Source organism: Danio aesculapii, chromosome 24 (assembly GCF_903798145.1).
Source record: "Danio aesculapii chromosome 24, fDanAes4.1, whole genome shotgun sequence".
NCBI lineage: Eukaryota > Metazoa > Chordata > Actinopteri > Cypriniformes > Danionidae > Danio > Danio aesculapii.
The window spans coordinates 41,365,072-41,392,399 of NC_079458.1; the positions used below are offsets into that span (position 1 = coordinate 41,365,072).

The 27,328-nt window shown below is 35.1% G+C and overlaps 1 protein-coding gene across 2 annotated transcripts in view; it reads left to right on the forward strand.

Moving 5' to 3' along the window:
• nrp1a (neuropilin 1a) overlaps positions 1-27,328 on the forward strand; it is a 142,608-nt gene that overhangs the window by 49,700 nt on the left and 65,580 nt on the right. For both annotated transcript variants that reach the window (XM_056450351.1, XM_056450352.1), the window contains exon 4: positions 19,825-20,052. In XM_056450351.1, coding sequence (XP_056306326.1) covers positions 19,825-20,052 — 228 coding nt within the window. The remainder of the gene's footprint in view (positions 1-19,824; positions 20,053-27,328) is intronic.

Sequence of the window (27,328 nt, forward strand, 5' to 3'; positions counted from 1 at the left end):
TATAGACTTCTTATTTAACATATCTTCCCTTAAGCGATTTTAATAGAAACATTTTCTGACAAAGTTGAGTCCTGTGAAGTCTAAAAGAGCCTCCTCTGAGTAATAAATGTTCCTGTGGGTTCCCTTCCCCCAGTTTTACCCCACACACTTTGGCTCATCAATAACATCAATACGTCTCCCACAGTATTCCATTATCTCAGTGCTGGTTTTCTTAAACTCATCTTCCTGATGTGTCTGATTGGAAATAAGGTTCCTCTGGAGGGAGCGCAGTCGTCTGAAACATATCGACTGGGGCTCGGCCAGACTCTTGGCCCCGTGTTGGGTGTGTTCCTCCAGCAAATACACTGGTTTATCAGCATGGGTGGCCGTAAAGTCCTGTGTGAACAACAAACAGATCAGATGGAGGGATTCTCTGTGACGAGCAGTGGTGGAAGGAGTAAAATCAAGTGCAGTTAATTGGCAATAAATGTAGTGCAAAACATTAAACATATCTATTGTAAACACTATTCAAAGTATGAGTAAAAGTAGCCAAAGAGTAGTGAGCACACTGTAAAGAAATGCAGGTTTCCACACACTTCATTCACATTGTCCCAACAAAATTAAGTTAATTGTTTTGACAAATTTAAGATGATTGAACATTTAAATTAAGTCGTTCAAAAAATTCTCATTGTAAATCAGCTCATTTTACATAGATAGTTTGGACAATTATTATTATTTTTTAGTGTAGTGAGTATTACACTGTAAATAATACACAATTCCTTCATGTTATTCCAACACAAATCGATTAAGGTAACTTAATCGTTTTTACAAATGTAAGTAGATTGAACATAAAACAATTAAGTTGTCCCTCCAAAAAACTTAAGAATTGTGTTGTTTAACTCATTTTAAATAAGTAAGTTCAACAAGTCATTTTTGAGTGAAAATGACTCCTCTTTATACACTGCAGATTAAAAATGCAGCTTACACATTTTAAGGGTGTTTCTAAGTGTAAGTTAAATTATTTGCCATTCATGGCTGAAACATTTAAAATTTGAGATTAATTTAATGTGAGAACACTTAAAAATAATCTTATAAAGTAGTGACTGCTGGTTGGAGGAAAATATCACAGTAAAAATACAGATACAGCGAACTCAACTAAGAGCGAGAGTGCACAGTTTTAAAACTACTTGACAAAGTGCAATTTCAGCCATCAAAAATGAGCTAAAGCAACACAATTCTTGAGGTTTTTGGGGGACGACTTAATTGTTTTGTTGAATTCACTTAAATTTGTAAACCAACAAGTTAACTTAATCATTTTTACTAATTTAGGCAGATTTAACATAAAACAAATAAATTGTTCCACAAAAAACTGACAAATTGAGTTGATTCAGCTCATTTTAAACAGGTAGTTTGAATAAGGAGCAATGTTTTTAAGTGCCTTGAAAATTACTCCTCCTCATTCTCTGCAGATTAAGAATGTAGCTTACATCAGTGCCATTTTAGTGGGTGTTTCCAAGTGTACATTACATTATTTGCATTCATGGCTGAAACATTTAAAATCTGAGATTAATTTAATGTGAGAACACATAAAATAAACTTATAAAGTAGTGTCTGCTGGTTGAAAGAAAATATCTCAGTAAAAATACAGATACAGCTCTAAAATGAACTCAACTAAGAGTGCAAGTGCGCAGTTTTAAAGCTTTCTACTAAGCAAAGTACAACTCCTGCACTCAAAAATGATGTTTGCTGTTTGTTCTTATCTAAATTGAGAAGAAACAACACAACTCTTGACTTTGTTTAGGGAGACAACTTAATTGTTTAATGTTCAATCTACTAAATTTGTAAAAACTAATAAGTTAACTTAATTCCTTCAAGTTTTCCCAAAACAAATGGATTGTGTGAATCCCAGCATTTTTAAGTGTGAGAAAATCACAGTAATTTGTGTATTTGTAACTCGCACACAACTCTGCAAAGCGTTCAGTACCTTTCTCAATTAGCAGACAGCGAAAAAACAAATGAAGGGATCTGAATGTAATGGCGAAGAAAGAAAAAGTGATTTAAAAGCCTTGTCAGCAGCATCTGATCTACATACGACATGCAAGCAAACGTGATTATGCGCAGGTGTTTGAACAGGTGTTCAGGTATTCAAATCAGCCGTCATTATAAGACTGTAACACCATTTAAAACTTGCCATTATACTCATTTTGGGCTGCTGCGTTCGGAGAGGTAAGCTGTGGATTAGAGCGGGTTTCACACACACATCCGCAGCGTGTGGGCTGATTCGCTGGAAGCAGCATTACAGTAGAATATCTAATTAAAGGTACGCTCTGTGTCTTGTGTTTTATGGAGCTCTCAGATGGCGAAACTGATTTCAGAACAGGCATCGTCAACTTAAGCAGCTTCGGTATGTTTTTAAAGCAATTAGCCATGAGAGACAGGGATTTAATGCCACCCTGTCTGTAAGAACAGCGTTTTATCATGGTTAAAGCACTTTAACACACATCTAAAGTGGATTATTATTGTTTGTTTGAAATGTCAGCGACAGCGATATGGAAATAATAAGACTGCAGTAGTCTAACCATTTTGGCTAGCAATATAGATGATAGAATAGTTTTATGAACTGATAGATCGATAGTAGATGGATAATAGATAATGTAATCATGGATTAATGGATGTATGAATGGTAGGCATGGGACGATAACCGTTTTCAAGATATACAGTATCTCCATCAGAAAAGATATTCAAAGATGCCATTTTAAATTGTAAAGAAATCAGTGTTTTTGAAGCTAATGAAGACAGAAGAAGTCAATAGTTTATTTGAATTATTTAGCCTGACATGTTTACTGCTCCAAAATATTATAAATATTTCTCAAAATAAAATCTATTGTGTTCAAAGGGGGAAAAGTATTTTTTTTTTTTACCCAGACATTAAGAAAGAATATACTTTAAAGCAGTAATCACAATACCGTCAAATCCTGAAATCCTGAAAATGATATTTTTATCCAAGGTTATCATACCGTCAGAATCTTATACCGACCCATGCCTGATGGATGGAGGGATGGATGGATGGAAATGAAAATGCATTTTGGAGTAGAGTTGAGTGGTTGAATCGATGGATGGATGGATGGATGGATGGAATGATATCATAAAATAATCATGGATGGATGGATGGATGGATGGAAATGAAAATGCATTTTGGAGTAGAGTTGAGTGGTTGAATCGATGGATGGATGGATGGATGGATGGAATGATATCATAAAATAATCATGGATGGATGGATGGATGGATGGAAATGAAAATGCATTTTGGAGTAGAGTTGAGTGGTTGAATCGATGGATGGATGGATGGATGGATGGATGGATGGAATGATATCATAAAATAATCATGGATGGATGGATGGATGGATGGATGGAATGATATCATAAAATAATCATGGATGGATGGATGGATGGATGGATGGATGGAATGATATCATAAAATAATCATGGATGGATGGATGGATGGATGGATGGATGGATGGATGGAAATGAAAATGCATTTTGGAGTAGAGTTGAGTGGTTGAATCGATGGATGGATGGATGGATGGATGGATGGATGGATGGAATGATATCATAAAATAATCATGGATGGATGGATGGATGGATGGATGGAAATGAAAATGCATTTTGGAGTAGAGTTGAGTGGTTGAATCGATGGATGGATGGATGGATGGATGGATGGATGGATGGATGGAATGATATCATAAAATAATCATGGATGGATGGATGGATGGATGGATGGAATGATATCATAAAATAATCATGGATGGATGGATGGATGGATGGAATGATATCATAAAATAATCATGGATGGATGGATGGATGGATAGAATAGATTTTGGAGTAGAGGTGGGGTGATAAATGGAAAGATGGATGGATGGATGGATGGAATGATATCATAAAATAATCATGGATGGATGGATGGATGGATGGATGGATGGAAATGAAAATGCATTTTGGAGTAGAGTTGAGTGGTTGAATCGATGGATGGATGGATGGATGGAATGATATCATAAAATAATCATGGATGGATGGATGGACGGATGGATGGATGGAATGATATCATAAAATAATCATGGATGGATGGATGGATGGATGGATGGATGGAATGATATCATAAAATAATCATGGATGGATGGATGGATGGATAGAATAGATTTTGGAGTAGAGGTGGGGTGATAAATGGAAAGATGGATGGATGGATGAATGGATGGATGGATGGAATGATATTATAATATAATCATGGATGGATATAAAACGCATTTTGGAGTAGAGTTGGGTGGTTGAATTGAAAGATGCATGGATGGATGATGAATAGAATGATATCATAATATAAACATGGATTGATGGATGGATGGATAGAAAGAATGGATTTTGGAGTAGATTTGAGGGGGTGAATGGAAAGATGGATGGTTGGATGGATGGATGGATGGATGGATAGAAAGAATGGATTTTGGAGTAGAGTTGAGGGGGTGAATGGAAAGATGCATGGTTGGATGGATGGATGGATGGAATGATATAATAAAATCAGGGATGGATGGAATGATTTAATATAATCATGGATGGATGGATAGAAAAAAAACATTTTGGAGTAAAGATGAGTGGATGAATCGAAAGATGGATGGATGGAATGATATCATACTATAATCATGGATGGGTAGTTGGATAGAAAGAATGGATTTTAGAGTAGAGTGGATGAATGGAAAGAAGGATGGATGATTGATTGATTGATTGATTGATTGATTGATTGATTGATTGATTGATTGATTGATTGATTGATTGATTGATTGATTGATTGATTGAAAGGTTGTATGTGTTGGATTGATAGAAAGTACAGTTTTAGAGTAAAGTTGGTTGGATGGATAGATGGACGGACGGATGGATGGACAGATGATAGTCATAAATAAAACTTGATATATAAGCAGTATTTACATTTCTCTTTGCCTTCAGATGGAATGTTAGGTCTTTTAGTTATGTTTTAATGACTAATGAGGATAAAAGTAATGAAGAGAATGAGAGAGCTGATGTGAACACCACACGAGGAGGAGAGAATAAACAGAAGCACAAGAGGAGAGAGGAATCTATTCAGGAATAAAAAAAAAGTGTGAAGGTGACAAAGAAAGTGAGGGAGAGAAGATGAGGTGAAGAGAGGGCGAGAAAGCCTGGAGCTACACACACACACACACACACACACACAGGGAAAGATAAGAGATGAGAATCTTTCCACCACAGCTATCTATGAATGCAATCAAGCCTGACCCAAGCACTAACCCACAGTGGACAGCATGGATATCTAACGAAGAGCTGTCCTCCCGGGCTTACACACACACACACACACCACACCATGTTCTTTCTCTGAGATTCCTCACACCAGCCTTAACAAGGGCTTTCAGAAGAATTTTAGAGTCTTGCGTATCCCGTCCGTAAAAAAAGAGGAGTCTGTAGTTATCATGTCATCCTGCCATGCCATGGCATCCCTAAAATGGCCTTTCTTAGGGTGGAGGGAGACGTGCGTTTTTAGCGAACAGCTCTGCAATTTTGACTGTGAAGAGATGCTGTGGTGTCACCAGTGAGCTGGAAGCTGTGGGTGTGGGATAAAAAGATGGATGAGTAAGTTACACTCTCACCAAGACACAAAGGTAGTGTTTCCACCTCAGAAGGAGAGGGTTTGCTCAGATCTTTAAATCTGTGCATACATTTATATAGAGTGAAGTTAGCCCACGTTAACCTTTGATTTTGACGTTAATCTTCCAGCCGCAACCTTATCCGATCTAGCAACAACCCTATTGTTATGTTTAGTTTCTGTTCGTTGGAGTTAGTTTCCCGTTTATAGTTTGTTTCTATGGTTACTCATGGTGATTTGTTGATTATGTTCACCTGTGTCTGATTTAGTTATTTAGGTCTGACTCACAAAGAGACGTGCTTAGCTGTATACACATATATGGATAATGCTGAAAATGATGCCTTGTGTTTACATGTGAACAGCCACTATGTATAATTTGTGAAGCGATGACATCATCAGCTCGTAAATCAGATTGAATAACTGAACTTAAAATGTTTACATTACTATTACTCGAAATGATTGAATATGCCGATGCTAAAATATAATATTATTCAATATATAAACATTTGCTGTGCTCATACTTATTAGTGTTTAATTGATTTGAAAAGCAGTCCTCAAATGTTTTGATTTAACCTAGCTTGTCGGGTATTACAGTGTATATATTACCTGGATTAGCCTGTGTTATTAATCAATTTTACTGTTTGTTATCAGGGAATAGATTAGATGTTGCGGTTGACCAATTAGAATCAAGTTTATTAATCAAAATATTCCAGTAATAGTAATTGATTGATCTTGCCTTGTTTATTTTAGTGTGCAATGGGCTATATATGCACAGCTAGTGTTTATCAGCCAACAATAAACTTCCGGTGAAAGGTTGATGTGATTATTTTCAATTTCATACGGTTTCTTTTACAGCATCGATGCTGTAATGTAATTAAAATACAATCCATTGAAATAGACTTAAGCATTCATTTAGTTCTTCATCAGCAGCAGCAGGCGAGCACAGAAACTCCATTGAAAACTGGGGTTAACCAAATTTCCACTTTTTTTTTTAAGAAATAGCACAGAGAAATGTAATTTAATGCAGTGCTTTTTGTCCGGTCTGAGACCTACTTTATATCGTATATAAATCAAGCAGTGAAGATCACTGAGTTTTAAAGAAATCAGGTCTTAAATGGAGAAGTTTTGTAGTGGTGCAACAGTTAACTGGAAGGGCTTAGACTGGCTGACTGAAAATGAACAGTCTCTGCTCATATATACCCCATTGCAGGCGTATTTTTGGACTTCTGCCAATAAAAAGGCCTGTTTTCCCACGTATTCCCGAATATGGTGCGGAGTGAACTGGCGAAAGTCTGTGTCATCGTCACTAACTAGCCCATTCATCATGAAGATGTTATCTGAAGGTCTTTACGATGGCACCTGTGTCAACAGCGCAGGACAAGCATTGCGTGAGGAGGAAAGTTTGCTCATTGTGTCTTTTATAAGTTTAGTTGCTTTACACAGACCAGTGGCATAGGTCACATCTGGCCCAGTATGCATGACATTCTACAAGGCCTTCTTTTAAATAGCTAATGAAATCCAAGGCAGAAACTGTCTTTCTACATGCTGACCATTGATGTAGAGTCGGGCAAAGTGTAATCCATTACTATAATGAGTTACTCTCTTTCTAAAATAGTAACTAGCTGCATTATTTAGTTACTTTTTATGGTAAGTAATGTTAATGCATTCGCTAACATTTACTAATTAGACTTTATTATAAACTGTTGTCATTACTTTACTAGTTAATTTGTTAAAACATCTATTTACTTTGAACATGCTTATACAACAGAGTAATACACTAAGGTTTTGTTTTATTAAATAGTTTTATACCTGTTAAAAGAAATCTTTTCTGCAGCTTAGGTCAATATTGTGATAATATCAGCAATATTAATGCTTTAGTGATTAATCGCAACAACAGCATTTCATACCGACAGAAGCCTAGTCAGCATCTGTATAACACACTGCAAAAAAATGCTTTTCTTCGTTTTTGGTCTTATTTTAAGTCCAAATATCTCAAAGTGTTAAATCAAGAGGCGTTTTCTAGACAAACAAAACTTATTTTCTTCTTTTCAGAAATAATGTGTCAAAATGAAGTGATATTTTTTCTTTAAAACAAGCTAAATAATGTTGTTTTTGCTTTGAAACTTGATTATTTAGCTTGTTTAAAAGAAAAACTCACTTAATTTAGACTCGTTTCTGAAAACAAGACAATATTTTTTCTTGTCTAGTAAATGCTTCTTGATTGAAAAAAATTGTAGATATTTGGACTTGAAACAAGTCTAAAACTCTAAAGAAAAGCATGTTCTGCAGTGTAAGCGGTGTGTTCTGCGTAACACACAGCTGTGGCTCCAGATTAATGTGTGCGGGAAAGTCTGGCCAAATTCTACTTCTCAAACTCTCATCGCTCCCATTATGCCGTCTTAGTGTAGCCACGGGGGTAAACGGCAGGGAAAGGTGTGTGTGTATGTGTGTATGTGCGCCCAGATTAATTATTCTCCCTCCAGATCCAGTATATGGAATATAAACAACAGTGATTAGCTCACCAGACCCACAACACCTTAAGCTATTTAGTTTCTGCTTCAGTTTTAACTCGGACATTTGCTGAGGGATCCAGCAACTCAAATCTCAGAGCGTTAGCATAGCTGTGTCAGCGTGGGTTTGCAGAGCTGGGCTAACAAACAAAACTTTAGCTTTTATGGAGAAACAATACCAAGCTTTAGCACATTTTTGAAACCTTAGGGAAGCAGTTTCTATATATATATAAGGATATAGAGAAACATAATGATAATGTCATTGTTTCTTAGGATAGTTTATGTACACTGTAAAAAAAGCTGGGTTCCACACAATCAATTTGTGTTGGCAAAACATAAAGAAATTAAGTTAACTTATTAGTTTTGAAAAAAATTAAGTGGATTGAACATAAATAAATTAAGGGTCACCCTTTATTTTGATGGTCTGTTTGTTACGTTGCATCTACATGCCAACTAATTCTCATTAGATTATCAGTAGACTGTTGGGGTTAGGGTTAGTGTAAGTTGACATGCATTTGCAAAGTTCCTTATAGTCTGTAAATGCCTGTTGAAGGAGCAGAATTAGCAGATATTAAGCAGACAGTCTACTAATACTCAAATGGACCATCAAAATAAAGTTACCCAATTAAGTTGGTGTAAAAAGACTCAAGAATTGTGTTGTTTCAGCTCATTTGAAATAAGTAGTTTGAACAAACAGCATGTATGTGGGTAATAAATACACTGTTAAATTTAACCTGGTATTTTTTTTTTTACATAATTGACCAGTTTTACCCATTAGCCATCAGGTCTTAATTAATTTTAAATCAAATCCAACTCTGCAGGATCACTACTTTTGTATTTTTATATAAGTAGAGGTCAGAAAATTGACATAAATATCGGCTGAATGATGATGGGATATTATTTCATCCATATCATGACAAATATTATCATAATATTTATTTTCATATTTTATTTTATAACATAACTTTCTATCCATATTAGATGTGCTATAGCTAAAATCACACTTGCAAATGTTATTTTATGTAGATTTGAAATGAGCGTTTACTAGCTTAATATGCTTTATGGTTATTGTGATATCATTATATTCAGTTGTTTTTTATTAGGGAATTTTGACATTTGTTTCGGTTTAATTGATATTTTTCTTAATTTTATCTTCTTTTTTATAGATTTTTTTGTCATTTTTTTCAAAACAATTCAGAACAAAACAAACAAACAAACATTTTCAAAGGAACGTGGAAACAAAAAAGACTCACAACACAAGCATCGGTCACCGAATACAATCTCATTTACATTCATATTAATGGTTGATGAAATGTTGCTATATAAAATTTTGTTAAGGGTTATGTATCAAAGATCAACATAAACAAAAGCACCCCAATGAAATTAAAACATAACATTTCTTCTCAACCATTTTCCCCAGTATGCAGAAAGTTTATAGGTTTGTTGTCTCAAGGAAAGTGTCAGTACTTCCATATCATACACCTCTTTTACAGTATCATGCCATTCACCTATAGATGGAGAATCTTCTATATTTTTTTGTCTAATATTTGTTTTATTTCAGTTCATGAAAGTAAACTATAGTTTTACTTAAAAAAAACTAGACGAATAGAATAGAATAGAATAGAATAGAATAGAATAGGGTTACCCCCATGTCCAGCCAAATTCCCTCCATTGGCCCTTACCCATCATGGCCTCTCAATCACCCCCATCCACTGAATTGGCTCTATCACTGTCTCTCCACTCCCACTATAGCTGGTGTGTGGTGAAGCACTGGCACTGTTGTCCTGTGGCTGCCGTTGCATCATCCAAGTGGAGCTGCACACTGGTGGTGGTGTGGAGAGACCCCCTCATGATTGTGAAGTGCTTTGGGTGTATGGCCATACACGATAAATGCGATATATAAATACACATTACATTACATTATAGAATAGAATTTAATAAGAACTTAAAATAATACCAATATAATATCTACTTTAGTCTCAAACATATGCATGCAGCTTCAGCACAACCTGGATCTAATTAAGTTAGAAGTTTACTAAAATAAACGAGGAGGATAATTTCTAAATGACAGAAATGTTTGGACATGTCGTATAGTTACATATGCACCACCGGGGTCTTTGGGACCCTAAACATAACAGCAGTAAAGCTAATCTCAACAGAACATGAGGATTAAATCTATGACACTCGGCCGGGTTTGTTTGCACTAAACTGAGACCTGCAAGCCGTCTTTTTAACAAGCATTGCCTCTGGCCTGTTAAATAAACTCAGCGTATTCCACAGAGACCTTCACCACACGTTAACATATATCTGTCAGTGCAGAAAAGCTAAATAAACCATGCAGAGTTCCACACAATTCATTCATGTTCTCCTAACACAAATTGATTATGACAAATAAATACTTTATACAGGGATTAAACAAAACAGTGTGTGAATATATCCAGTGTCTATTGGTGAATGCATTAACTCTATTTAGTTTTGTCAGTCTGTAGAAACACTGTGATTGACATTCTCCCTTTGTACGTGTCATCAGAGGAGAAAAGCCCCGCCCACATTAGAGTTTTGAGCTGTATTACCGATCTGCTATTGTCTAGCCATCAATCCATCCATCTGTTATTCCATTCGTTATTCCATCCCTCCATCCATTATTCCATCTATCCATCCGTTATTCCATGCCTCCACCTGTTATTCCATCCCTCCATCCATTATTCCATCTATCCATCAGTTATTCCATGCCTCCACCTGTTATTCCATCCCTCCATCCATTATTCCATCCATCCATCCATCTGTTATTACATTCGTTATTCCATCCCTCCATCCATTATTCCATCTATCCATCCGTTATTCCATGCCTCCACCTGTTATTCCATCCATCCCTCCATCCGTTATTCTATCCGTTATTAAATCCGTTCATCCGTTATTCCATCCCTCCATCCATTATTCTATCTGTTATTATATCCATTCATCCATTATTCCATCCCTCCATCCGTTATTCTATCTGTTATTATATCCATTCATCCATTATCTATCTATCTATCTATCTATCTATCTATCTATCTATCTATCTATCTATCTATCTATCTATCTATCTGTCTGTCTGTCTGTCTGTCTGTCTGTCTGTCTGTCTGTCTGTCTGTCTGTCTGTCTGTCTGTCTGTCTGTCTGTCTGTCTGTCTATCTATCTATCTATCTATCTGCTATTCTAACCATCCATCCATCCATCTGTTATTTCATCTATTCTTCCATCCATCCATTTTTTATTCCATCTGTTATTCCATCCCTCCATCCATTCGTTATTTCATCCATCCATTCCTCCATCTGTTATTCCATCCATCCAGCCTATATTCTATCCGTTATTGCTTCCAACCATCCGTTATTCCACCCTTCCGTTATTCCATCTGTTATTCTATCCATCCATCCATTATTCTATCCATCCATTATTCCATTTGTTGTTCCTTCCCTCCATCCGTTATTCCATTCGTTATTGCTTCCATCCATGCGTTATTCCATCCATCCATCCATCCATCAATCCGTTATTCTGTCTGTCATTCTATCTATCTATCTATCTATCTATCTATCTATCTATCTATCTATCTATCTATCTATCTATCTATCTATCTATCTATCTATCTATCTATCTATCTATCTATCTATCTATCTATCTATCTATCTATCTATCTATCAGTGACTAAGAAGATTATAAATGTCGTAGGTGAAGCACAAATGAACTTTTTCTCTTTCTTGTTTTTGATTCTGCCACTATGCTGACACACAGGCGTCTGTAGCTCCACCCTCTTCTGAAAAGAGCAGAACTCATTTGAATTTAAAGTGACAGTCATCAAACGCCACAATTAGGATCAAAGCCTAAAAGGGTCAGTTTCAGAGAGTTTTAAAACATTATTTGTGCGATATTTTCAGCTGAAAAAAGTCAAACTAACAAGTTAACTTAACAAATATAAGTAGACTAAACATAAAGCAATTAAGTTGTCCCCAAAAAATCTCAAAAAATTGTGTTGTTTCATCTCATTTTCAGCAATTCTCATTTTGAATGCTTGCCATTAATGTCAGAATTAGCGCTTAGCTGCTATCAATCAACCCAGCATTGTTTTGTTTTTGTTGTTTCCCCCAAAAACCACTTCACTGCTCTCCCATAAATTCTGGTGTTTAAGTGTAAGTTTAGTTCAGAAAGGACTTGAAAGTGTTTGTGGTTGTGAGGAGGGGAAAGAACGCGAGAGAGAAAGCTGGATGGCTCTCACAAAGCTTTATTTGTTTGGCTGGAGTTTACAGGCTCTCCCGTTTCTCGTCTTAGTTTCCGCTAGACGTTCTCTTGTAAAGTTTTTCCCGACTACTTGCAAATAACTGCAGAAATAAAGCGAGGGACGGTGAGCGTTTGTGGTGTTAGCAGCAATACCAACATGCCTCTTCAGCCTTATGATATGCACATAATCACAAAGACACATGTACACACAAATCCTAAAATCCCAGCACAATCTGTACACAGCAGTGGAGCGTTACGAAGCCAGACACAGTGGAGAGAGGAGAAGATACTGACAGATTAGCACAGTTTGAGTTATAGTTGAGTTTATACATATTGTTATGGCTTTTTTATTCTCGTTTTTTTATCTAAGTTTGTATCTACATTGTAAAAATTATGTAAAATACAGATCAACTTATTTATTTAAGTTTTTTGGTTAAATTATGGTTAAAATACATAAAGTGTGTATTGAGTATTCTTTGTATCTTGAAATGTATTTGTTTGTTTGTTTATATATTAATTGTTTATTTATAGATGAATTAAATATTAATTAAATAACTAATTTGTTTATCTATTTATTTATTTATTTATTAAATTCCATTGTACATGTTGCAGAACTTGTCTAATGTTTTGAAGGAGGATTTTTGCATTATTTTAGGTAATATTCTAGAGCAGGGGTTCCCAAACTTTTCAGCCCGCGACCCCCAAAATAACAATGCCAGTGACTTGCGACCCCCGATATCCTCTGAGGTGGCTATAAATACAGAAATCTTGCATGCAATGGCGCACTCACACCAATAGACCCAAGTCTATTCTTCGTTAAATTTTTTTAAATGTATGTCAGTGCTGTAAATATGCCAGAAAGTTTAACCTGGTATTATAATATCTGCTGCATCTGACGCTATTGCTGTGTCTTTAATATAATGTAATTACCTCAGGGCTCGCAATCCAATAGAACTAGTAACTATAAGCTACTATAGTAACTATATAGTAAATAGTAACTATAAACAACTTTTTTTTCAGTAGGTTATGGATAAAATATGTTAATACTTATGGTTTAATAAAAATAAATTGATTTTTGGAAATCACCAGGCGACCCCGCTTCATTGTCCAGCGACCCCTCGGGGGGTCCCGACCCCCACTTTGAGAACCACTGTTCTAGAGTGTAGTTTAAATGAGGGGATATAGTACCTATGTTTTTTTTATCTCTTATTTTATTGTATATGTTATATTACTGATGTTTTGTTATATAATATGTTTTTGTATTCTCCGAACAGCAGATGAAATTGAGCTCTTTAGCTAATTTTGGGCTCAGTTTTCTAACCAAGCTTTTATTATAGATTTGCATTTGTGTTTATTTTAGTTTTAGTTTTGCACATTTCTATTTAGTTTTTATATATTTAGATTATTTTGTCTTAGAAGTGCGTCTAAATATTATGTTTTGGAAAGACACTACTTTACATACTGTGTAACTGTAGGTTAATTGTGTTTATATACTGCCAAACCTTCACAAAACTCCTTTACTTTTCTGCTTCTGACTGTAATGTAATGATGTGCAGCTTTTGTGTTGCTGCTTTGGAACCATAATTACTGTGAAAAGTGCTAAACTTGAAGTGAAGTGAACTATAATGTATGTATTTTGGTGATCAATTATTTATTTAAACAAACTTTGCTGACTTCCAGAATTTTTATAATGTTTCGAAGGAGGATTTTTTGCATTATTTTAGGTGATATTTGGGAATAATTTTTAAATAAAAGGATATAATGCTTATAATTTTCGGGGGTATTTTATTTATATATATAATATCGATTGTTTTTGTTACGTAATATGTTTTTGTATTCTCCTTTCTAGGGACAGCAGATGCAATTTAGCTCTGTGGCTAATTTGGTTTTAATTTGATGGTTTTATTATAGTTTTGCGTTTCTGGTGATGTTAGTTTTAGTTAGATTTTTGTTTTTTGTTTGTTGTTGTTGTTGTTGTTGTGGTTATTATTAATGCTACTTATAATTTAATTTTAGTTTGTTTTCGTGACGTTTATGTAAAAATAAATAACATGAAATACTGGTTGACCTAAACACTCTATATTCTAGCCATCCACAAAAAAGCGCTAAAACTACAACATATGCAGAGAGCAAAGTTAGTTAGTTAGATCTATCCATCATCCATCCATCGTTCTATACATCATTATATCTATACATACATCCATCCATCCATCCATCCATCCGTCTGTCTGTCTGTCTATTCATCCATCCATCCATCATCCATATATCTATCTGTCGTTCTATTTATCATTCTATCCTTCTATCTATCACTGTGCATCCATCCATCCAACCATCCGTCCGTCCGTCCGTCTATCTGTCTGTCTGTCTGTCTGTCCATCCATCCATCCATCCAACCGTCCGTCTGTCCGTCCATCTATCCATCTATCTATCTATCTATCTATCTATCTATCTATCTATCTATCTATCTATCCATCTATCCATCTATCCGTCTGTCTGTCTGTCTGTCTGTCTATCTGTCCATCCGTCCGTCCGTCTGTCTGTCTATTCATCCATCCGTCTGTCTGTCTATTCATCCATCCATCTATCTATCTATCTATCTATCTATCTATCTATCTATCTATCTATCTATCTATCTATCTATCTATCTGTCTGTCTGTCTGTCTGTCTGTCTGTCTGTCTGTCTGTCTATTCATCCATCCGTCTGTCTGTCTATTCATCCATCCATCTATCTATCTATCTATCTATCTATCTATCTATCTATCTATCTATCTATCTATCTGTCTGTCTGTCTGTCTGTCTGTCTGTCTGTCCGTCCGTCCGTCCGTCCGTCCGTCCGTCCGTCCGTCCGCCATTCTATCTGTCGTTCTATCTGTCGTTCTATCCTTCTATCTATCACTATGCACTAAAACTACAACAAATGCAGAGATAAGCAAAGTTAGTTAGTTTAATATGTGTTAGCTCTAATATCATTATATTGTACTTATTTTTCGATTCAACTACTAATAAGCGTAGGAAACATTGAGTTTGTGCTCCTGCTCCAAGTGTGTTTTGGTCTTTTGTACTGAAAAGATTATATTCTAGCATTCACTTTTTAAATAAAGTAAGAAATAGCAGCAGATGAATCTTATCTTGCGAAAAGGAAAAAATGCAATTGCCTCTTGCCTCTTGGAGCTGCACAGAAGATTATCTTAAGTCTACAGAATTCAGTGAGCAAGAATGCAAAAACTAAAGATGAAAAAGGTTTTTGGCTGCATCATCAAATAGCTCTTTTATGAGCCTTTTAGGTTTAATTTCAAAGTTTTGGACACTGATTGCTGACCATTCAGTTGACAGCTTTCAACCCTAAACCTTAAAAAGTGTTTGTGCAATTACCTTGTCCAGGCCGCGTGACATATTCTCCCAATAGGTAATAGCAGACACCTGTGGATCAGAGTGAAGGCCTATAGGGTTTAGGAAGGCCACACAAAGCTTTTTATTTCTTATGTATGAAAGAAAATGTAATATAAAATGTCTGGGATTGTAAAAGCTCTCTGTATAATGAAAGGACTGAAAGTGTGGAATTTATGTCCTGCTGTTTAAAAACCAACCAAGTAGTGCACTAAATGTCAACTCACTTTAGCTTCAGATTCCTGCGCTGGTCATTTTCTTTAGAGCACAGAAGAAGTGGAAAAAAGAAATAATAAAAAAGAAGCTGCGAACGGATTTGGTGGTAGAAAGTGGTGCTGAAGAGTTTTTGATTGCATTAAATTATGCACCCAACAAGTTTCTCCAAATAACAAAGAAAGAAGCTCTTTAAAATACACTTAAGGATGCCAAATTTGAACAACATGGTGTTTTTGTCATTCTGTTCTAACCGTTTATCCTTTGATTACTTGTTATTTTACACAAAATCTGACCAAAAATAAAAATGAAGACACACAGCACATCAAGCCAAAACCTATACACTGTCAGAAAGTGATTAGTTGACTTTACTTTAAAAAAGTGAGTAAATCTGTGGTAACTGAACTCTTAAGTAGACTCACCTTAATTTTTTGCACGTAATTATTATAATTTAATATATATTGAATTTAATTAAATAAATGTAATTATGCACAAAGTTTATTTACTTAATACAATGGATTTTTTAAATTAATTACAAATTTTAAATGCTGGGACAACATGAATGAATTAAGTTAACTTATTAGTTTTTACAAATTTAAGTGGATTGAACATAAAACAATTAAGTTGTACCAAAAAAACTTAATAATTGTGTTGTTTCAGTTTAATTTTAAATAAGTCGTTTTAACAAACGTTGTTTATTTAAGTGTACTAGGCTTAAATGAAAGAATACACTGTAAAAAATGCTGGCTTCCACACAATTTCCTGATGTTGTCCCAACACAAATTTACAAATGTAAGTGGATTAAGCATAAAACAGTTAAGCTGTCACAACAAAATCTCAAGAATTGTGTTGTTTCAGCTCATTTTAAGAAAGTTTGATCAAGCAACAACAAAAACAAAATTCGGTGTAGCTTTAGGGCAATGGGTTTTTTAAAATGTGATGAATTCTAAGCTTAGCTTAATTCTAATATCTCAGTAGAAACTTCAAGTGTAAATATGACATGACAATTTTTTATTTAATTATGAACAGTCAGGATAAACTGCCATGGTACTGTATAGTTCCAATGTTAAAATGATTGAAACAGCTTTTTCCCATAAGGAATACATGTTCGGTCAGGATGAGAGTGGCTTTTTTATTCCTTTTCATTTTTTCATTCTATAAATCAGTTGAAAATCCTTCAGAAATAAGCTTTTGCGTTCCCCTTAAGTCATTAATATGAGTTTGGAAGCACATGATTATTATTTTTGTACATATTCGTAAATTAGCGGTTTTCCATATTTTGTGATCCATGTTTTTTTTCCCCATTTATTTCTGCTTTTGATTTGCATTATGGGATCTTGATGTTTCTTTAGGCAACTTTTAACCTTGAAAAGTTGGCTTTTTCTGATCATTTGTAATAGTTTGCAGGGCTATATTGTCTGTGTTGGTGCTACAGAAACCTACTAAACTGCATTACATTTTCTGTTATTTTACAGACTTATTTCTCTAGATATTATTTCTTATATTATTTAAAATGACTAAAATGTCAATAAAAGTCACTTTGTTAAACTGTAGAGTTGAATTTTCAACATTAGAAGTTGACAGAGCAGAGATCAACATCCCATAATGCACTTTACCACCATAAATAAACACTTAAACTACAGAAACTGTTTATTAACAGATATTTTTACAGTGTATCCACAGTGACATCATGATTAGTCATCTCTGTTCTGGTCCATGAGCTCTCAACTTTTGCACCCGCATTAATAACCACACACCACACTACGTTAGGGACGGTGTAAATATAATGTTGACATTTGGATGTTGATGATCCAGGGGTGATCTTATGTGCATCACTCTTTAACAACAGTGTATTTACTCTGAGCGCTGAGGATATTCATCACACAACAGCTTTAGCTAAGCGGACGTCATGTAAGTGCAAAGTAGTGATGTATGTGTGAACATCAACAAAGCTAGTCCACCTGGGACTTCTGGGTAAATGTTTTGACTTGCCTGTATTTAAAAGTGTGTGCGCACTTCAATGTTTTTATAGTTTAGCATTTTTATTTTATTTTAATACTATTGTTAAATTTGCTGTAAATTTTAGTTTAGTTAAATTTTAGTTTCATTCATGCATTTATTTTGTTTAGTTTTTATTTTGTGAACACTTTTCTGTTTCGTTTGTATGTATTATATTTACTTTCAGTTTAGTAATTATAGTTTAGCAGAGTGTCTTATAGTATTAAAAATAAAAAACAGACACTGAACTGAATAACAAAATTAAACTTAATTATATATATATATATATAAATATATAAAACCTATGTAAATATATTAAGCAAAATTAATTCTGTCAGACTTTGGTCAAAATACCTCCAAGTTTAATTTTATTTTTGTAATTAGATGGCGAATAGATTAACTTATATGTATACGTTTTCTACCTCACCTGATTTATATCCACTGATTTATATGTTAAGCAGTGGCAACCCAAATATTAATAGAACACTTCAATTTTATGACTTGCAAACTGAGTTAGCACGCACAGAAATAAAGCAACGATTACATAGCGGAATCATTAAATGCCAGACTCCCATGCAATCTGTCGGACAGTGTGATGGGTGTGTGGTGCGTCTTCTGGGCTCAGTACCATGTCTTTGATGGTGATATTTTCCACAGTACGGGCAGTGCGTCACACGCCACACAACATACGGATCCAATGCGATCAATTTTTCCCAATAAGTAATTAAATCCACCTTTTTGTTCAGTTTTTAGTCTGAAATGTACGAAGAAAACATGAAGCACTGTAGCTTTTAGTTCTCGTAAACGTTTGATCAAACGCTTCAATCGAAAACAGCATTTTTATTTAAGCCTTACGCAGCTAAAAATAAAACGTCATCATTATGACATCGCCAGGGAAAGTAAATAAAAGGATTGTTCTAATGCACAGATTGAGCTGCTATTTCTGTACAAAAATTTAGTTATTCTTATTCCTGTAATACGATAAGCAGTTTTATTTTTGTATGATATAATATTGCTTGGTTTTTTGAGACACTGTATGTGTGTGTGTATATATATATATATATATATGTGTGTGTGTATATATTTATATATATATATATATATATGTGTGTGTGTGTATATATTTATATATATATATATATATATATATATATATATATATATATATATATATATATATATATATATATATAGGGACATATTTTTGAAACAACATCATAATAAAGATAAAACATGCCAAGTGTTGCTTTTTTTGAGCAGATGAAGCTAAGATGAGCATATATTAATTCAGAAAACGATGAATATTTCGTCTAATTTTCAGTGAATGTTGTTCATTTCATTTTAGTTTTTCATTTATTGTGAATATTGTATTTAATTTCAGTTAACGAACGTGTTTTTTAACCAATAGTTTAAGTTCTTTGTTTACTGAAATATCCTTGATGCACTTTAAATCCAAAGTGAGTTTTATATACAGTATGATGGAGATATTTCACTATGTCTTAATCATGTTGATTCAAGCACCAGTCACTTCATCGAGTGCATATAAAACATTTAATAAGAACAGCCTCATATGTGCTTGTGCTTTCTTTTTGGTTTCATTTTCATCATTAGCCCACAACACACCCAAAAAAATCAAGCATTAGCCATATCCCGAGCAGGGTGGGCCTCCAACCATGGCCCATAAACCCTGCAATCATCCAGCGAAACAACACAGACCACCGTGTTTCTGCTTCAGTGTTTGTTTTTATTCCCCTTTACTCCGTCTGCCCGAGTGAACAAACAAGAAAACTCACTTTTTCCTTCCTCTCTGTGTCCACCGTAGGTCCAGAATGTTCCAGGAACTTCACCTCCAGCGGCGGAGTCATCAAGTCGCCCGGATTTCCAGAGAAATACCCCAATAATTTGGACTGCACGTTCATGATCTTTGCTCCCAAGATGTCAGAAATCGTTTTAGAGTTCGAGAGCTTTGAGCTGGAGCCAGACACGCAGCCGCCCGCTGGAGTCTTTTGCCGATATGACCGCCTAGAGATTTGGGACGGATTCCCTGGAGGTGAGTCAATGGGGAAAACTGGAGCTCCAAATGGGAAAATCTGAATGCTTAAACTTAAAAAAATATCATTTAGCAGATGATTTTTGCACATTTATTCACTAATATTCACACTTAAATGGAATAGCAGCTATAAAGGTTGATGATTTTCATATAGAGATGTGCGGAAACACAAAAATCATATATGACAACAAGAATCTGGTAAGAGTTTAGTTTAACAGTGCAGAGTGTAGGGCTGACAACTAGTGGTTGGACTAGGTAGTGCAGTCCAAATTCAAATAATTGAAGTAGTTTTTTTTTAACCTGACACTCTCCAATAGCTGAAATAAATCAAATAAGACTTTCTCCAGAAGAAAAACTTATTATAAGGAACACTAAAAAATGGCTCTGTTGAACATCATTTGGGAAATACTAGAAAAAGAAAACAAAATTCATAGGAGGGCGAATAATTAAGGGCTCTATTTTAACATTCTAGGCACAAAGTCTAAAGCTCATAGTGCAAAAGCATTAAGGGCGTGTCCGAATCCACTTTTGTTATTTATGGACGGAGAAATACGCTCTGCACCCCAACACATGGTCTACAAGGGTTGTGCTTATTCTTATTATGAGTTCTGGGTGTGTTTTGATCATAACGTGCAGTAAACCAATCAGAGTCTCAACTCTTGTTCTCTTTAAGAAAACTGAACACTTCACTAGCAAGAAAACAGTTAAACAGAGCATCTGCAGCGCGAGGATAAAGAACGAGCCTCCTCCATTCAGCCTCTTTACTTTCTCTTTACTATACTTTTACTCTTTACTCCTTTACTTTGGTGGAGTGAGGAAACGGTGGAAACTCACTCCACTGAACACATCCATTAGCACACATACTTAATTTCCTTTGTTAACTATTTCTAAATTCAGTTCTAATGTTCAGTAAAGGAATAAATGAACAATAATAATGAAGTGTGGTCAAAAAACTGAGTTATATCCAAACACACGTCCTGTTCTAATGGCCGATATGGTGATGCAGACGTCTCCAAACCCCACAGGTGGACAAATCTAAACTTGTCTTTATTTAAACAAATATAAATATGCAGATAATAAATGCTAATAAATGCTACTGTGATAAATAATAAATGTGGTTTTTATATTAATGTTTATTTATATTTAGGTGTAAAATAATAATTTTGTCTCATTTTATACCTTTAATTGTTTTCATCTGTAAAGATATTTGTGTATTGCTGATCATCCTGTGTGTATTCAGCAGTGTGTAAGCGTTTGGACCTGCATAGGTGCATAACTAACATGCTCAGCTGGACTTTAGAGCAGCTTTTAGTTGGTCAATGGCGTGGTCTATTTCAGTTCCTCAGAATACCAACGCTCCAACACTGCACCTTAACACACCTCCTTTATAGACCAGCACACACACACGAGTCCACAGAGTGGTGCAAATGGATTGGCTATTTAAACAATGTGGTGTAAAACGGAAAAATTAGGGTTGCGCTGGTCTGAAAATAGCAACTAATCGAACCACACACGTCTTGTGCCTTATTGCGCCGGTGTATGATAAGGCTCATTGACTTTAACTGTACATCGTTGTACTGAGAATGAAACAGTGGCCAGAACAGCAGTCAGATTAAGAGGCTCATCTGTGGCCTCCTGAAAATGCCTTCTAACAGAGAGCACAGACGCTTTGACTGAAGTCTGTTTGATTGATCTCTAGGGGAGGACAGATTTCTGTCCCCGATCCATTTGCCGGATTCACAAGCAAAACAATCTCTCCTGGCCAGTTGTCAGTGTTCAAGACTTACACACAAACTCTTACCAGTGGCGTATAGCAGACAAGCATGCAGGACACATGCTGCAGTGTGGGGACAACTGATAAATCAATAACCAAATAAAGAGATTGTTCAGTATGGTTTAATGGCCAATAAAAGTGCAATAATCCATAAAATAAATAAATCCGTTTAATAATTCATACATTAAACATGAACAAAACCTGATTTAAAAGGAACTGTGTGACAGACTTCACCTCAGAGCGCATCCCAATTCTCTCTCTCATAATAATGTTTGTTAAATAAAAGTTCTTGTACCATTTTTAAAGGTTAAATGCTCGATAGATTCTTTAACAAGCTTTTATTTTTATCATTGAGTAGTTTAAATGTAAAATAAATGCATTATTTCATTGTGTTCTCATTTGAATAAATAATTATTGTTAGAGCAGTCAATAATGCAAATGCAAAATAAAATAATGTAGGCTGTATAACATAGAAGTAAGTTACTTTAACACGTGTTGTGTGCATTGTCTCTTCTTGTTGAACCGCCAAACGCCTCCTCAGTTGTAAGTCACTTTGGTCAAAATCGTCCACTAAATGACTAAATGTAAATAACATGGCACTCGTACACACTGTTTTGATTATGCAGCCCCGTATTCACTCTTGTGGCGGTCCTACAACGTTTGTGCTATGCCACTGCTTGGCAGAGTATTTAAGAGATCCGTTTTTTCCTGTTAATATGGGTTTGTCTCAGGCAGTTTGGGGTGAAAGACTCAGGAATGTAGACTGTTGTCATAACACCTAAAATATTCCATTCTTCAAGATAATTGCAGTTTATATTTGTGTGTATTTGAGCTGCATAAACACACCCAGCAGCCCAACAGGAAGATGCCAGCTCAAAGCCAGGAAGGAAGTCTGAGGACCAGAGATCTTACTCTGTTTCCACTTCATTATCGACTGTTTTCTTCTTCTTCGTCTTAACAGAAAACGAAGCCGTGAATGAATGGCACCTTTGATCTGAGATGGCGTCTTTTGAGCCTTCTCATCAGATATCAGTTTTAGCATTAGTTTCAGCAGGTTGAGAATCTAGTTATAGTGAACCAATAGCTGTAATTAGCATAATTGTTTTAGAAATATAATGACAGATTTTGTTTTTGTATTTGTTCTGCTCAACGAACATTATGAAAGATTTATATATATATTTTTTTAATTTCCAAAAACATGTGTTATTTCATCCATAAACATGAGTCCTGTAGGATGATTCCACAGTCATCAAAATACACCTTTGTTTGTTGTAAATACACACCCTCCAGTGGCCAAAATTGCATACTTTGTCTTTAAAGGGACAGTTCACCCCAAAATTTCAATTTACTCACTATTTATTCACCCTCAAGTGGTTCCAAATGTGATATTTTGAAGAAAGCTGAAAACCTGTAACCATTGAGTTCCACAGTAGGAAAAGCAAATACTATGGAAGTCAGTGATTACAGCTTTCCAGATTTCTTCAAAATATCTTACTTACAAAATTAAAAAAAAAAGAGTTAAACATGTTTGAAACAAGCAAACAATGAGTAAATGATGGCAGAATTTCAGTTTTTGAGTCAACTATCCCTTTAAAAAAAAGACTTTTGCTGCTTGTTCAAGCTACTTATTTAATATGAGTTGAAATAACGCAATTCTTAAGATTTTTTGGGGGGGCAACTTAATAGTTTTATTTTCAATCCAAAAATATGTAAAAACTTAATTTAATTAATTTGTGTTGGGACAACATGAAGGTATTGTGTGGAACCCAGCATTTTTTTTTACAGTGATTGAATACACAATAAAATAATAATAATGATGTGTCAAAACTTCCTGAAAAAATGAAATAAATGCAATGTATTTTGTGAATGCATTTTATATCCAGCCCTGAGGGAGCTGTAGAACCAGGGACAAAAGTAGCATGCATTTTGGACATGAAAAGCATGTAATTGGTGAATAAATTAACATTTTAGGGTGAACTACCCCTTTAAATAAATGCAATAAATTAAAGAAGTCATTAAAACTGTCTGAACTATCCCTTCAAATAAATACAAAAAAATAAGGATGTGTACATATATACATATATAATACATATATAAATATATTGTGAATACAAATTCTATCCAACCCGAGGCAGCTGTAGAACCAGGAATGAAGCTTGCATGCATTTTGGACTTTATTTACAATGAAAAGCATGCAATTGGTGAGTTAATAAAAATTTTGGGGTGAACTATCCCTTTCAATGAATGCAGTAAATTAAATAAGGTGTTAAAACATAATCAGCAAAAGTAAGAATAAAAGAAAGCTACATCTTTTTGTGAATGCAAATACTATCAATCCCTGAGGGAGCTGTAGAACCAGGGACAAAAGTTGCATGCATTTTGTTTACCAAAAAAAAAAGTCTACAATGAAAAGGTGCACAGACAAAGAGCCAAAAGGGAGGTTTAAGACAAGGCTTTAAAAGCAAGACACTGGTGCTCAAGGGCTTCAGTATAACTCCTCTCTCCGCTTCAGACACTAGCTGCATTACCTGTGGAGCCACACCAATCAATAAGTGCATTAGTGTGGAAAGGCTGCGAGGCATGAGACAGAAGCTTCAGTGGCTTCAAGCCCCCAAACCCACCCCTCCATCACCCACCGGACGCCCACTTTGAGGCACTCCCGGCCTGGCAGAGTCTATCCTTCAGACAGACTGGACGGATATTCATGGAAGAGGCTCTTTAAAATTTCATAGCGCTGTTGAGTCATGCAGATAATCCGGATAGTTCACCACACCCAGAGCCAGAGTCTTGGCACACAATTATACACACTTGGATGCACCTGTTTCTACATTCTATGAATACTTATGAAGATTAATGTAAAGCCGCAGATCTGTTTTATGTTGTCGAACACGCACAAAGCTGCTTTAATCTCTGCTGGACTGTCAGGGGCGGATTGCTAAAGAGCCAATCACAGAGTTTCTCTTAAAGGGATAGTTCACACAAAAATTGTCCTTTTGACTTCATTATTTACTCACGGTTTAAAGTCAAAAGAAGATACTTTAAAGCAAAATGGAAGCACGTTTAGCTTAGCTTAGCATAGATCATTGAATTGGATTAGACCGTTAGCATCTTGCTCAAAAATGACCGAAAGTGTTTGGGAATTTACCTATCAAGATTTTCTTGAAAGTCTTGCAGCCATGGAAATGTTTGTCAGAGATGATTCAGAACTATTTTCAGGGGCTACATTATATCATAATGCATATTATGGCACGGCAGCAAAGTTTCTTGATTATTATGCCAGAATGAGAGTATAGCTCGTAGCCATGTCAGCCTAGAAACAACTTTTCAACTCTGTCAACCTGTCAATGATGTAACTACAGAAGAGTCGAGCTTTAAATAGGAACATTTTTAAAACTCTTTGGTCATTTTTGAGCAAAATGCTAATGGTCTAATCCGATTTAATGATTTATGCTAAGCTAAGCTAAAAGTGCCAAAGTGATGGATTGAATACATTAAAAATGATCTGTTAACTTGCTGAAAGACAATCTTTTTGTGAATGCATATGCTATCCAGCCCTGATGGAGCTGTAGAACCTGGGAAAAACGGCTACATGCATTTACAAACAAATTAAAAATTACAATGACAAGTTTCTTGATTATTACGCCAGAATGAGAGTATGGTTAGTAGCCATGTCAGCCTAGAAAATATTCAGCTTTTAATTATCTGTCAATCTTAGTACACAGTGTCTACTGAAGAATCAAGCTTTAATTAGGAACATTTTAAAACTCTTCGGTCATTTTTGAGCAAAATGCTAATGGTCTAATCCGATTAAATGATTTATTCTAAGCTAAGCTTAAAGTGCTCCTGCCAGACTCTAGGAGAGCTGTTATATGAGCATATTTCCCAATAAAAAGTGGAGTGTTAATTCCTTTAAAAGAAACAGCAAACCTTGAAATCTCTCATATTAATACTTTCAAGACTTTTACATTTTTTCCTCATATTTTAGCTTAATACAATACTAATCTTCTGCTTATTTATTGTTATTAAGGTAGTAGTTGTGTTTAGGCATTAAAATAAGATCAAACTGTGTAAGAACTAATAATCAGCCAATATCTTAAATGAAAGCAGGTAATAAATTAGTAGCTAATAGTGATAATTGGTAGTTAAACTAAAGAGTTACTTACACACGTACACTTAATACACAAATATACTTCATTAAACATGTACACATTGATATCACCTATATACTATATAACTGAGGGTAACTATGCTTACATATGATAAGTTTAACTGTTAAATCTATTAGTTACTAGGTAATTAGTTAAAGTTATGGTAACGTTCACTTTTCAGCATTAATGCATTAATGTGCACTTTTTGTAAAGTTGCTTTGAAACAATAATCATTGTGAAAGGCGCTGTACAAATACACTTGAATTGAATTGAACTACCATATAGCACTCGTCCTCACATTTACTAAGGATTTGACTTCGTTTTTTTTGTAAAACATGGGTTAATCTTGATATTTAGACTTTCAACCCATTGATTTTTGAAGTCCAGTATGCAAAATATGCACAAAAATGTGCAATTTCAGTGTAATTCAAGTTTCTGTGGCTGCACAAGCTCATGAATAATTAATAAGGCAAGCACTGAAGCTGTTTACGATTGGCTGCATGTCATCAAACATTGTTCTGAAACGTTGCGCAACCCAGAGTTTAACAGCGGCCTTAACCTGGAAAGACGTGACATCGTATGAAAAGCCCTCCTTTCAGTACAACTTCACAACATTGATGTCTCTCAGCCAAACGCACTGCATACCTCTCAATTTACAGCCTTGGTTGTGTTCAGTTTCTTTCTTCCTGTCCCCTACAACTCCTACACGTTATTTTCTCTTTTAAAGTGGCTTCTGGGAAGTCACATCAGAGTGGCCCTGGAATGAACAATACGTGCTGGAATTTATGATCGCCACTGAAAACACAAAGCCAAGGTCACAGACACACACAAAACACACGCACACACACTGCCCTTTTCATTTCCATCAGGAGCACGGTGTAGAGAGAATGTTTTGTGCAATCAACACAATGTCGCCGTCCTTGACGTTAAAACACTTACAGTATCAGATGTGTGCTGTTAGGGATGTTTTCATCCACTCCGCAGTGGTTTTGAGCCTTAATTTGGCCACAACTTTCTCTGTGTTTTAGCAAATGGAATAATTTTTGGTGACAAATCCAATTATTTTCACACATACAGCAGGGAAAATACGTATTGAACACTTTATCTTATCTTTTTCTATGGATAATATTTCTAAAGGAGCTGTTGACATGGAATTGAACAAGATTTTGGTAAAAACCCAAACAATAAAAATAAAACAAAACAAAAATGCATAAATAACAATGAAATGACAGAAGGAGAAAGCTCTGAACTACTGAAATGAATTTAGATTAGATTCATTAGATTAGATTCAACTTTATTGTCATTACACATGTACAAGTACAAGGCAACGAAATGCAGTTTAGGTCTAACAACC